This window comes from Colossoma macropomum, unplaced genomic scaffold (assembly GCF_904425465.1).
Source record: "Colossoma macropomum unplaced genomic scaffold, Colossoma_macropomum, whole genome shotgun sequence".
NCBI lineage: Eukaryota > Metazoa > Chordata > Actinopteri > Characiformes > Serrasalmidae > Colossoma > Colossoma macropomum.
In genome coordinates this window covers 1,309,616-1,324,039 of record NW_023495386.1, presented here as the reverse complement: position 1 = coordinate 1,324,039, position 14,424 = coordinate 1,309,616, and the positions used below count along the sequence as shown (strand labels likewise).

Genomic DNA, 14,424 nt, shown 5'->3' with positions numbered 1-14,424 from the left:
CGTACTCTGCGATGTCCAATAAAGTGCACTTGGTAATGATCAAGCTGTGATTTGGGACATGCTCTCTGTATCAGTCAGAAACTCTCTACTCGTTAAAGCAAAAACCAAAGCCAGAAATCAAATGCCTGATAACCAGGCTGCCACAAATCATAGAGAAACAAATACAGCAATAAATCCTGTAAACAAGAGAAACAGCCAATTCGGTTACCACAAAGAAAGCTCTCTACCGCAATGAAAAAATTACCCGGAACACAAACTAAGTGCAAAAAAAAAAGATCCAGAAGACATAATAACAATCTTAAAAATAAAGGTGCCATTAAGTGTTTTTTGCGTGATGCCATAGAAGAACCACCTTTGGTTTTCTAAAGAACATCTGAGTTAGGGGTGGACAATGTGCCGATAAATTATGTCACATCACGATATGTTTTTCTGAGTATATTGTCGATATTTTTAGTACTTAAAGAACACTGCATGTTTGATTACAAAGACTGCACACAATATTGTCGCTCCAAATGCTTATGGAAGTTGTAGTCAATTATTGAGCTGTTCTGACGGCGTGGCATGTGTAATATTGAACAGCATATCCCAACTGCCCAAACCATCTGCTCTGCACAGTTGAGTGAGCTGTGATGCAGATTAAGTTCTGAACTTTATGGCAATTGTAGTCTATTGAGCAAATGAAATAGTAAAGAGCACAACCACGTGTTAACAAGGATAAGCACAAAATGCCCAGAAGTTGTTCAGTTTAGAGCTGTGTTGTCATATATAAAGCTAGCAATTTAAGCTTTTACCATTTGCTTGCTGAAGAAAGTAAGTCTTCCCAAAGAAAGAAGTCTGTGAAATTGGAAGCTAAGGCACCCCCTGCTGTTCCTACTGCCTTTGCTATCTTTAAACTATATACTATCTTTAGCCTGTTTCTCAAGAATAAGCTGACAAAATTACAAATCATATATATTTAAATAATATTGAGCCTTACTTTTAGAACTATTTCACTTCATGTTTTAAGATTTGTGACTCTAAATCTAACATGCATAACCATGCATACCTGCTGCTGTGGGTTTCCTCTCACGCAGATGCAGAAAAAATGCGACTTAAGTACTAGTAGTGCCTTTGTTGGGAATGAGAATTAATCAGGAGAAAATTATGAAATTTTATTCACACTTAAAATGATATTGTTCCATTTAATTTTATGTCATTTTTTATGTCATTGCTTAAAAATGTTCATTTGTGCTACTACACTTGCAACTTTCATAGCACCAGTGATACATGTTCAAAAATTTATGTATAGCCCTGATTAGGCCTGAATAACTGGATTTAGAGCAGTGCAGTATGTAAAAGGTTGAACTGAAATCACTGTATTCATAGTGTTGGGCACCACTGGGGATTTTATTGTCTATTCCAATTGATCAAACCTTAGAAAACCTAAATATTGTCATCCACATCATGTATTATGAAAATTTCTGGAAGTATCATGATGTTTTGCTTTTGCCCGCCCTACTTTCAGTGGATGGTCTTTTCAAGAACCGTTTTTGTAAATGAGATGTGCGAGTGTGAAGAGCCTTTTCAAAATTTAAAAAAATCTTCACATAATGGAACAGTTCTAAGAGAATTGAAACTTTTACACAGTACGAAGTTTCTTTAAACCTTCAAAAAGGTTCTTCTTACTCACAAATCTCCAAAAGTGGTTCTTCTATGGCATTGCTCAAAGAACCCTTTGTGCAGTCTTTTTTATTCATTAAAGAGTGAAGTGCAAAGCAGAAGAGACGTTGTTACCATTAGCTGCTTTATAGGTGAACGTCATGCAGTCCATGCATATGAAAAAAGCTAGATGGTCGTAAATATAAAAATAAGTGTACAAAAATGGCATAGCATTTCATTTTGCCCCCCCCCCCGCCAACATACAACTTCTTGGTCTGCCCCTGTGCAGTGTCTACCACTAAAGACGAAAAAGATAAAACGCATGCATTCCATGCAGTGCTCCTTGCTTTGCAGCGGTAAAGCATGATGTTGATATATATTTATATATTTTCTGAAGAATATTATGTCTGTATATGTGAGCATATGCGTGTGTTTGTGAGTGCTGTACAGAGTCTGTAGTTTTTTTAAAAAGTGTTTGTTTGTTATCTTTGTGTGTGTATGTGTGTATTTGTGCGCGTATGCGTGCGTTTTTCAAGGTGGGGTGGTCCACGCTCCCTCAGTGGCAAATCCGTCTCCAGTAGAAGACAGTGGAACGGGTCCACTCGGAGTGAAAGGGTCAGTGTCCGTATCTGTCTCTCCCTCGGCCAGATAGCGGCGATCACGTCCCCAACTTGACCCTGCTGTGACTCCCGAACCTTTGCCCATGACCTCTTCTCTCTCGGCGGAGATGCTGAAGCCGCTGGGTGACCGTTCCAGCTCCTCATGGGTGACGGACAGCAACGACAGCGGAGTGCCTGCCCCCTGACCCACGCAAACGTGTTCTGATAGGTCCAGGTGGTCAGAAGGGGAATGGCTGGGCAGTGGACTGATCGGCAAGACGGTGGGCCTTGCCGGGTTCAAGTGAGAATGTGTATTGGACATTGTGTGTGAGAGTGTGTAGAAGGGTGTATAGTGTAGGGGTGGAGCGTAGCTGCAGTACACTCGGTCTCCGGCGACGCTGACGGTGACTGAAGGGTCATGGCGCTCCATGGTAACATGAGTGGGGCCTGTGAGATCATGCTGCATGTGCATATCCACCAGGAAGTCAAGCTTCTTCTCCATGTCCGTCACCTTTGACAAAAGCAAGATAACACAAAGAAAACAGGAACAGTAAGAGCTAGTGCTGGATGCTATATCATTTATATCAGTATACCAGTATTAGTGTAACAGAACAGTACTGATTTTTAGGCCTTGTCCACACTTATATGGATTTTTAAAAACATTTTCATCCACACTAACAGTATTTAAAAAAATCTCCCCAACCACATGAGAACACAAAAACGACTTAAAACACTCACATTAGCATGCAAGTAGAGGGCAATAATACACCATAAAATTTCATGTCACATACCTCAAGAAGAACATTTTGAGCATGTGTATTGCACAAAATATAGAGTGCACTAAAAAGCAGAGGCAGAGATTTACTTGGTGGTGTGTTACAAATGCAGTGGGCTTTGACTTGCAGCTGTCAGAACTCAGTAATTCAATATTTCACACAAATTCAAAGTTTGAATTACGCCAAAAAATAAAAGCTAAAATGCCACGATGTTATTTATGTTGCCATAGCTGCCCCACCGTCTCAGAAACATCCACACAGACAGAGGAGGTAATGAGGTGACAAGGTGATGCCTTATTTAAAAGAACTGAGCGCAGTACATTCTGACGCCTCCATATTAGAGTTTAAAAGTAACTGTTGTCAGTCCCCCTAAACTGCCGAGCACACAGAAACAACCCAGTCATTAGATATATTTGAGAGGGAGTTCTGCATATGAAAATAGCTACACGCTACATAACTACAGGCTACATTGTTATGCCTAAACGAAAAAAACAACTAATTTTGGGAGTGTAACGACAAACTTTCTTTTTTCCATCTTTATGTGTTTTTCTCAAGCTCTTGGATAACATTCATAGATTTTCCATCTCCACACCCAAAAACATCACAATGAAGAACCTCCTCTCCAAAATGTAGATTATTGCTTACTGCCCTCTTCATACCAGTCTGTCTTTACACAGTGTTATTATGTGACAACATGGAAAAGTCCTTTATAACCATGACCAGAGGGAGGTGCTGCATTGAAATGACTCAAAATAATCCCTACAATCACAAATAACTGCTATTTTTAATATGCATAGGATTAGCTTATTATAATCAAAATATACAGGAACAGGGACCCTGGGTGCCTGCCTACCTTTATCAAGTGCAAAGACCACCTCTGGTTCCAGGACCTTATCATTTACAAATTAATCCCTGCCTAATTATATGTGACTACTATGAATTATTTTAATAAATATTATTTTTAAATATATTTGTTATGTAATTTTTTATACTAATATAAAAGTTATGTTGTTATGTGTAAGGAACTGAAGCATGGAGCCATACCCTTGCCATGGCCCCTTGGGGTTTAAGGGGTTAACATTCCGACAGAAACCAGAAAAAGATCATCATGAATCACCTCTTCACAAAAATAAAACAGCTCCGTAAAAACTGCATTTATGTAAGAAGGGCTGAGCGTAAAAGGCTAAAAGGAGTGGGAGACTGAAGGTGTTAGTACCTGTCTCTCCACACGCACAAATCTACTCATCATGCTTTGGTCCTCGGCATCCGGCAGGCCTGTTTTAGCCAGATAAGCCTCATGTCTGAGAGAGAGAGAGAGAGAGAGAGAGGGAGAGAGAGAAAGAGAGAGAGAGAAAAAGGGGGTGGGGAGGATGGAGGGAGAGAAAGAGAGGCGGAGAGGCAGAGGGAAGGTAGAAAGGGAAGGAGAGAGAGAGAGAGAGAAAGAAAGAGAGAGACTTAAAACCCTCTGAAAGGCAGTAAGCCTGAGAGAGCAGGAGGAGCATCAGGGTTAATGTAGCGTGACAGCCATTTCAGGATTACAATCACAATCTAAAGCTGTTTTAGGATGACGCTTTTACTTAATTTAGACTCACATCAAGACTTATTAAGATCCGCACTTATGATTAGTTTTGTATTATGAGTAGAATTATTTTAGGTTTATTGAGCATGTAATTATTGTAGGATTATGGTAATGGGTTAACTATGGTAATGATTTGGCAAGATTTAGACGTTCGTGATTAATTCAGTGCTCTAGCAGAGCCTATGGACCGTGAACACCCCATATGTTGGGGGGATTTCTGAATTTGGTGAAATTTTCTTAAACGTGCTGCACGTACAAATAAACGAGTAACTGGTCTTTTAAGTAACACTTCATTAGTCATTAAGGCTACTTCAGCTAACTTTTACCAATACTAGCAAATGTATTCTTCATAGCAAATGACACCTATTGGAATAGGCATTTATAAACATTTATGTAGGGTTATGTCAGTTGTCATGACAAGCTTAGGTAGGTGTCATGTAGCCTAATGAACATATCATACAGTAAAGTGTTACTGCCAAATGTGCGTTATACTTCAGTGTTCACAAATAGTGCTGGTTGCTGTGTGTTATAAACTGGAATAGATCAAAATCCTGGATTTGTATGTGGACCCTAAGGATTAAACTGACAACCTGATATAAATATCTATACAAAGAACATGTATACCAGGTCCAAACAAGTCATTTATTGCAGCTATTTGTATATTTTCGGAGGTGAACATGTTAACAAGTTTTTCCTTTGTTGTTTTTCGTTGTCACTTTGTTCTAGGGTTGTTGATTTTATAAGTTCATGTTTTATGTGTGGCTATTCTCACCAGGTGGAGGAGAAATAATGTGTCACAATTTCATCTAGGTATCTTAACATAATTATTTCTTATGTTGAAATAATCCATCTAAACCTCTTATCCTTCTGGGTCACAGTGGGGTGCTGGAGCCTATCCCAGCTGTCATTGGGCAGAAGGCAGGATACACCCTGGACAGGTCGCCAGTCCGTCGCAGGGCAGACAGACAGACACATTCACACCTAGGGGCAATTTCGCACGTCCAATCAGCCTGGCTGCATGTTTTTGAACTGTGGGAGGAAACCCACGCAGACACGGGGAGAACATACAAACTCCACACAGAAACAACCCTGGTCACCCGGCCGGGAATCGAACCCAGGATCTTCTTGCTGTGAAGCAACAGCGCTACCCACTGCGCCACCGTGCCACCCCCATGTTGAAATAATGACTTACTAAAATTCAAGAAAGTAATTATTTTGGAATGAGTATTATTAGTTTAAAGGAAATCAGTAATTATTTGTAATTTGTGGAATGCTGCAGAAAAAGGGAAGTAGGAAAAAAACAAGGTGATTTTTTTCTCCTCTACCTGGCCAGAATAGGCTTCCTTACAAACATGGTCATATTTTCCCCCCATTTTTTTGTAAATTTCACAAAAATATGTTTTTATATATTTTTACAGCCAATGTGATTTTTTGCTATCAAAACAGACTGGCTTTAGGTACAACAGGAACTGATAAAAAGCTAAAAAAGTTATATTTTTTAATATTGGATACATTTATTACATGTAATGATCCTATATCTTGAAGCAGTAGATTTTGAGCATATACTGTTTAGGATTATGGAATATCTGTTCAAATTAGATTTGAGTTAGTTATCCAGTCTTATATAGCTTAGAATGTTCAGGAGCAGGCACAAGTAGTAATCGCTTGAGGTTTCTTTACAGTAAGTCTATGTTGGTTATTTAGAGGTTAGTAAACTTGGCTGTTAAGGTTTCTTTTCAGTCAGTGTATGTCGGTTAGTAAGAGATTCTCACTTGGGGGACTGCTGAGATGGATAGGGGAAAGGTGTTTTCTGGGTCTTCTTGTGTTTTGGAGTAAGCGGTGGTCCAGGAGCAAGAATCAAATCTATTCTGGAGAGACAGAAACATAAAGCACAGATTTATTTCTTTTAAATATCTAACACACTGTTCAGTAAGATACAGATGGATGGAAGACCCCATAAAAATGAGGTAATACCTGTGTGTTTGTGTGTGTTTTACCGTGTCTGGAGGTATTTGATTCTGCAGAGCATGTCCAGGTGTCCTGCAGAGTACTGCTCTATCACATCCTTCACATCATATGGCCTCAGAGTCTCCTTAAAATGCTTTTTATTCAGCAGGAACATCATAATCCTAAAACACACACACAAATCAACCTCAGACAACAACAGAAAAGACAAAGAAGTGAAAGCGGACCACTATTTTGTAGGTCAAGTTAAATGTAGAGAATTTGGCTGAACTTGCTGCAGCTGACTCAAAACATCTTAAGCGCAGGGGTGGATAGTAACTTGTTCCTTTTACTAAGTTATGTATTTAGAGGCAAATTCCACCAAAGTCATTCACAGTGTTTTCGACTGAAAAGGTACATTGTAGTTAGATATCTTTAAAATGGTGGTGATAGGAACCAGGGGTCATGGTGTCTACTATGCAAATATAGCCATTTCATTTATAGGGGTCTTCTGTCTTCAACCCACATTAGAAAATGTTGTGTGTAATTACACATTTCCACCAGAGCGGTCTCCAAACCTCTAAATCTTACATAGTGCAGCTTTTATTAAGTTATTTTTAAGTTTTTTTTTTTAGTTTTTGAAAGAAATGCAAGCAAATCTGTTTTAAAACATCACGTTTGTATGACCTTAAACATGATCTGAATGTATGCGTGTGACTGTTAATCTGCTGAGTGCTATTGCTCTCAGCTAGTAGTTAAAGGTTAATGACCTTGCCCCTTTAATAGAAACCCATTTCACTCGATGGATGAGGGGCTTTATAAGGGATATTTTAGGCAGACTGCACTTTCCTGTCATTAATCAGTGGGAGTATGTGAGAACTTAGGGGATTATTAGTGTGAGTGGTGTGTGTGTGTGTGTGTGTGTGTGTGTGTGTGTGTGAGAAAGAGAGAGAGAGTGTGATGGGGGAGAGAGAGGTGAGGAGTAATGGGGATGTGTGAATGTGTGGGTGTAGTTGGGGGCAGTAGTGTGTGAGAGAGAGAGAAAAGTGAGGACGTTGTGTAAATGTGAATGCGGCTGCATATGAGAGATGGTGAGGACATTGTGAGTGTGTGGATGATGTGTGAGCTGAATGATGTGTGTCCTAAATGGCTTGTCAGTACAATGATGTATAATAGTGGATGGAGGAGGTGCTATATTCATGGAGTTAAATCATGAGACAGAGTGTTCTTTATCACAGCAGAGGACGCACAGCTGGTCACCTGCATTACCTCTGCGGGGCTTGACCGTGTGAAAAAAAGGGCACTCAGCTCCAAATAAGACATAATGTCAGACAGGGCTGGGCCTGTCATTTCTGGGGACCAATTGACCCATCTGTGCTCCACTCACAAAGAGGTTCCTTTGTAGCAGCTGTTATATGGTTGCATAAGCTTTACAGAACACTGGCAAAAATCCCATTTCATCTAAGTTTAAAAGGGTACGCTACACTCATAAAGTAATGGTTCAGAATGACTATTTTTCATTCACCTCAGATATAGTCAACCAGCCAAGACACGTTTTTGTTTCAAGAGGCTAATGTTGTTAGCAAACACTAGAAGTCTCATTAAGCTTCATTAAGGTCATACAGACAGTGTAGTCTGTTAATCTTCCATTTCTTTAACTGAAGATACACGTTTAAAATTAGAAAAAACAGAAAGCACAAATGCAATCTAGAGCCCATGCATGACATGCATGAACGTGAGGGAGAGTCAGATTGGGCACACCACTTGTTGTCTGTATTTATGTAAAAAACATTGTGTGACTATTGCTTCTAGTGCAGTTTTAAACTAAAGAAGCAAAATTTGGACACCAAATGTCTTTGTCTGATTTTTCACTTTTTGCAGACTCTGGATGAAGATTCTGCAGTGGTTGGACGTATGCTTCTAGGAAGAAATTGTCATTGGTATAGAAACTTAACATTATGTGGAGATTCTTCATACTTATATACCTCATTTACAAAAAAAGCTCTTTAGAGAACCATTCACTGAAAGGTTCTTTAGGAAACCAAAAGTGGATCTTCTGTAGCATCTCTTCCTTTTTGGTTAGATTTGGCATCTTTATCATTGTCAGGTGGCTATTCACTGTTGGCAATATTAGCTTTTGCAGGCTTGACATTAAGCTTTTTTGAGGACTAGTCCAATGGATAAGTAAATCCTCAAGGCCAAAATCACTTGTTCACACAAAAACATTCGCAAATGACTGCTGTAATGCTAAGTTTATATAAATTTTACAATGAACAAGAGAGAGAGAGAGAGAGAGAGAGAGAGAAAGATTATATATATATATATATATATATATATATATATATATATATATATATATATATATATAGAGAGAGAGAGAGAGAGAGAGAGAAGGACAGAAAATAATTCAGTTTTGATTTTGAATCAGAGGTTTGCATATGTGGAAGTAAAGTAAAAAGGTTTGCTGGCTAGCTATGGTATCTTTGAAGAAATATGAAACAAAACTGTTTACAGAGCTAACTACCTGTGGCCACCAAGCATTTGTGTGATGACAAAGGCCGCTACTGATCCTAGTTCATCTAAGAGTGAAGAGCAGCACTGGGAGCATTCACCAGCAAACATGTGTTTGTTCACCTTTTCCTGTGCCTTTTTAAGTATGTTTTGAAGTTGCACATGTATGTTTGAGATTTACCGTACTGCTCTGATGACTAGTTTGAGAGTAGGAATCATTTCCTCCATCAGGATGTCAGGGGGGAAGCCCTTTTCCTCAGGTGTGGGGTCTGTCAGACCACCTGCATCTAAGAGGAACAACCACAAGATTACTGTCAATAACAGACATTGTGCAATCAGCAATAACAAATAAACATTAAATTTTTTGAATGTATGTTTACATTAAAGAAATACTGCAGATGCATCTATGCATCTATATTGTACTGATGATTGCCAGGGACAATAATTTTGACTTTTGTATGTGTTTAGAAAAGAACAGAAATATGATTTTTTTTTGTAAGTCACTCTGGATAAGAGCGTCTGCTAAATGCTGTAAATGTAAATGTAAATGAAATTTGACTATATAACAGAAATTCAAAACACTCTAACAATACAGATCTTAGGGTGAGTCAGACATGAGAGAATGTCTCACCAGTTTGTCTTATATAGTTTTATTCAGATTTCAAACACCAGACTCGAGTTAATGTTAACTTTGACACCACTAAAAGTGTGTGATCATTTAGGCCTGTGGTTTTATGATGCTAAATGGTGGTGTATAAGCTTCCATTACTCTTTAGCTACATCAACCAAAAGGGAAACCCCAGGCCTTTGTAGACCTTCAGAGAAGGCCTAATGATTTCTGGGAACTCATAAATACATGTCTAATTTTTAGTTAATTTTTATTCACACTGTAAAAAATGAGAGGTCAGCTCAACTTAAAATGATATAGTAACTGATTACATGGCTTTTCTTGAGTTCACACAACTTGAACTTATAGTTGAGTCAAAAATTCTCCCAGCTACTGTTTTTAGGTCTGTATCTCAGGTAGATAAACAAAACTGAATTTGTATATTTTTACTCAACCTCCCCACTAGCTGGCACTCCTTCTATCACAGAGTACCATCCGGCATATTTTCCTCTTGGGCTTCTGGATATGGACAGCTGTGGTATTCCTGGGATTCAAACTCCCAATCTTGGGATGAATCATTAGACAACTGCACCACATGAGACTACATCATGCCTTAAAGTTAAAACAACAAATATTTTCTCCAGTGTATTAAACATTTGTAGACACAAAATCTGACATGCTTCATGTGTCCCTGAGTGGTGTAGTGGACTAAGCCATCACTCCAACATAAGGTTGTGAGTTTGAGCCCCAGCAATAGCCATCCATAAGTACATACACAGGAGGAAAGCTGTCTAGCAGGACTGTGTGATGAAAAAAGTCCTGGCTAGTGGGGATGTTGAGGGGTAAAAAAAAACAGTTCACTTTATTTAACCAACAGAGACGCAGAACTAAAAAATTAAGAGAACTTTTGATTCAACTAAGAAGTTTGAGTTGTGTAAACTCTGGTGTTATCAAGTTGAGTCAACTCAAGAAAAGCCATGCAATCAGTTACTGCAGCATTTTGAGTTGAGCTGACCTCTCATTACAGTGCAATAAACTCATGCTAGTATGTAAATTCTGCAAGTATTACAGTACTACTCTTGCTACATTATTAAGGTCTGGATGAAAACAAAAGGGTTAATTTCTTGAACTGCTGGGTGGTGGGGCTGGGGGGATTGGCCAATCAGGATTTAAGAGAATTGTTTTTCTCCATGGTATCTAGGTAGAACTCTACCATTGGTTCAGACTCCAAATGCTGAAGAGAAATCCTAACATCACCATCAGTATAATAACAAAGTGACAAAGGAATCAACCAATCATGTTTTGATTTACAATAGCTGGGACCAATTTTGTGCTAAAAAAGGCCTTCTCAAAGTTTTAGATACACCACTGGTGGTCAGTATGAGCAGCAGCCAAATCAATGTGTTGTTTGAACTGGAAAACAGTGGTAGCTCTATGCCAGGGCTCTTTACTGACTTTTAGAAGCGTCAAATGGTTATTATCAATTAGCATTATTGTGGAGATGGGCTTTTTTCTCATGTTTAGACATGCATGGCTTGAATTGAAGGCCTAACTCTAATAGTCACAGTTCGCCACTAACATCAGTTACAGTCGTATGCAAAAGGTTGGACACCCCTGGTCAAAGTAAATGCTCTTCTACTATGAACAAACTTAAATATGTCATTTTTTTTGCAAACTTCAGTGCAGAATTTCTATTTATTTGCCAAGCTTAACATACTGGAAAAAAGAAGCATAAAATATAAAATGTGCCATATGTTTCACACACATTTTATGTTAAATTTTTTCCCAATATGTTATAGAACATTTAGTAAACAAGCAGTAGTTGTGTATTAAATGTGCAGAAGTGTAGAGGATGTGTACTTATTTTTATATAGAAAATCAACAAAGCATGTCATTTGACTAGGGAGCCCCAAACTTTTGCTTGAGATTGTGTGTCCTGTTACTGTCTTTCAAGTAAAACTAAAGATGCAAACTTCAGATGCTAAACACAGCTTAGTTTATCAACTATATTTGAGGATAACATTAGATTTATTTGTAGGCACGGCAGTATTAGCTAAAGTAACGTACAAGTCAATGGTAAAGCCTGGTGCAGTCATGTGTGTGTGTTCATACCTTCTGAACTCTGTCTCAGAGCGTAGGCCTTCATTCTGAACGCAGTCCTGAATCTCTCTCTGTTGGTGAAGCCGGCAGGTTTTGCCTCTTTAGACGGACTGTCGACCTCTGCCGGCCCACAGTTCCCTGCTCCACTCCCAGGGTTCCCTGCAGGCATCATGAAGCGCCCTCTCACCGAGGATGGGCGTGGAGTGGGCAGACGCACGCGGTCCAGCAGAGTCAGCTTCTGACTGAGACACATACAGAGAAACACACAGCAATGTTAAACTCTCTACCGCAGAGCACAAGGAGCATGCCACCACTCCAAAGGGAAGGAGACGTTAAAATGTTAAAAATGAAGAAGCATTACACAGTCAGTAGAGAAAATAATATGCAGACATGGCAGCCTTCGCTGCTGTGAGTCACTCTGTTAAGTCTGAAATATACATTCAAAAGTCAGAGCTCTTGGGTCAGATTAGCAGGGCTGGTAGGGTTACTTTAAAAATGTGTTTCAGTACAGATTACTGTCAAAAAATGTAATATGTAACTAATCCAAAGGACTACTATATCTTAAACTAACATAATCTGATTATTACAATGTCTTCAAACAAGGCAAACAGTTTTAACTAGGTGACATATAATTGCCAAGACTGTTCCAGCTAGAAGCATTATGTCCCAGAGTATAACGTTATAGTGAGGATGATGACTGGCAACTTGCTAACTAGCTTACAGTAGCTTCCATAATCATAGAGAAACAAAATGTAACACAATTAACAACCACTGCCCTCGCATTTAACTGCCTAGTTAACTCAAGTAGCAGCTGACAGCACACAAAAGGTGAACGATAATTAACTCTCCTGTTATCCTCAAATTTACTTTTTAATGATGAGGAAAGCAAGAGAGAAGCCAGCAGTCACTTGTGAAGAGTAGCAGGACGACCTGAAAGCAGCAGGAACAACAGTTATTTAGAGAACAGTAAGCACTGTACCGCAAGCATCTCCATTCCTACACCCCACGCAAAACTCCTCTACTAAAAAGCAACATTTGCACACAAGCATTTAAATAAACCAGAACCTTTTCAGAACAACGGCCTGACCAGATGAAACTAAAATAGAACCCTGTCGCAATAATTCAGCTCGTGATGTTTGGAAAAAAATGGGTTTTCCTAAGGAAACCATACCCACAACACCACACCCACAGTGAAGTATACAGGTGGGAGCATCATGATATGGGACATATTATTTGATCTCATCAACAAGAAAAGGTAAGAAAATTGATTTTTCAACAAGATAATGACCCCAAACATACAGCCAAAATAAATCAAGACTGGTGAAGATGCAGGCATCTTCTGACTCAGATCCCATTGAAATTTTAAAATGCTGAAACCTAGTAACACTGGGGGACTGAAAACTATTTAAGAGGAAAGCTGAAAACGGCTAATTACCCACTGACATTGCCAACAACAGTGTTGTGAAAAAGTATTTTTGACTTTTTTAATGCTATTAATGTGTGGTGTTTGAATACCTTTTTTACCTAACAACTTCATTTTTTAAACATATATCCATTTATGCTTATGAAGGCACAGTTTTTTGTTTATTTTTACCTGTACAAAGTCAAAAGACATTATAAATTTGAAGTGGATATATGCATAGAAAGCATATTAAATAATAAAAACAAAAGCATCTGAATACTTGTTTCTCCTCACTGTAAATTAGGGGAGTGCGCCTAATACTGAGCCTAATTATTCTTCCCCAGTACTAAAAAAGCACTGAGTGTTGTTTTTTGTCCTCCTAAAACACTGACAAAAATGCAGTACTTCTGTTTCTGAAGTCCAGGATTAGAGATTAGCAAGTGCAGTTCACCATGACTGTTTCATAGACCTTTTAAAAAGTCAACTTTATTCCTTCACACACACACATACACACACACACACACACACACACACACACACACTCTGCCTACAAGCGAAACCAGACCCTCTTCTCGTAAACAATACCCTAAAACAACACAGGGCATTCTGTAGTGGCCAATCCCTTAGGATGGACCCTCAGAGACACACACACACGCGCAGACACACACTCTCACACACACAGTGGACTGAGGCTCTCTCCTGAGTGCAGTGAAAAGCAGGAGATTGCGCTGGTGAGAGAAGCTTTAAGGAGACGGAGACAATCCGCTCAGACAGAACAGACAGAATTACAACTGATTACCATGCAGTTACAGACAACACTTTCCCACACACACACAAACATACACACACACACACACACACACACACACACAAATACACACACACACACACACACAACCACTTCTCACGGTACTTGGATCGTCTATAGACAAATGGTGGACTTTGATGCCCCTGTTTGTGAGTGTGTGGGTAGGGGTGTGTGTGGGGAGCTTATAGGCCATACAGTGAGTGAACTGGCACTGAAAGAAAAGAGAGAACAGACAGGAAAAGAACATCACCTGACTGTAACTCATTCACACAAATGAATGAATGAATGAATGAAAGACAGGACAAAAATGAGGACTTTGCAGTCCAGAGTAATACAGGACTAACCTACAATATCAGCACCAGAAAAATGCTCCTGACTTTTTAAAGTGCCTTTTACAAAAGCTAGAGTACTGTGCAAAGGTCTGAGACCACCATTCTTTTATTTAATGTCCATTAAGTAC

General features: G+C 39.1%; 1 protein-coding gene across 1 annotated transcript in view; it reads right to left on the bottom strand.

The window, feature by feature from the left end:
• Positions 1-2,147: 2,147 nt before the first annotated feature.
• Positions 2,148-14,424, bottom strand: part of kcnq3 (potassium voltage-gated channel, KQT-like subfamily, member 3) — a 52,987-nt gene continuing 40,710 nt past the window's right edge. Inside the window, exons 10-15 of the mRNA XM_036562430.1 lie at positions 11,767-11,996; positions 9,229-9,334; positions 6,590-6,721; positions 6,365-6,460; positions 4,230-4,314; positions 2,148-2,748 (exon numbers count right to left, since the gene is read on the bottom strand). Of these exons, the coding sequence (XP_036418323.1) occupies positions 2,170-2,748; positions 4,230-4,314; positions 6,365-6,460; positions 6,590-6,721; positions 9,229-9,334; positions 11,767-11,996 (1,228 nt within the window). The 3' untranslated portion in view covers positions 2,148-2,169. The remainder of the gene's footprint in view (positions 2,749-4,229; positions 4,315-6,364; positions 6,461-6,589; positions 6,722-9,228; positions 9,335-11,766; positions 11,997-14,424) is intronic.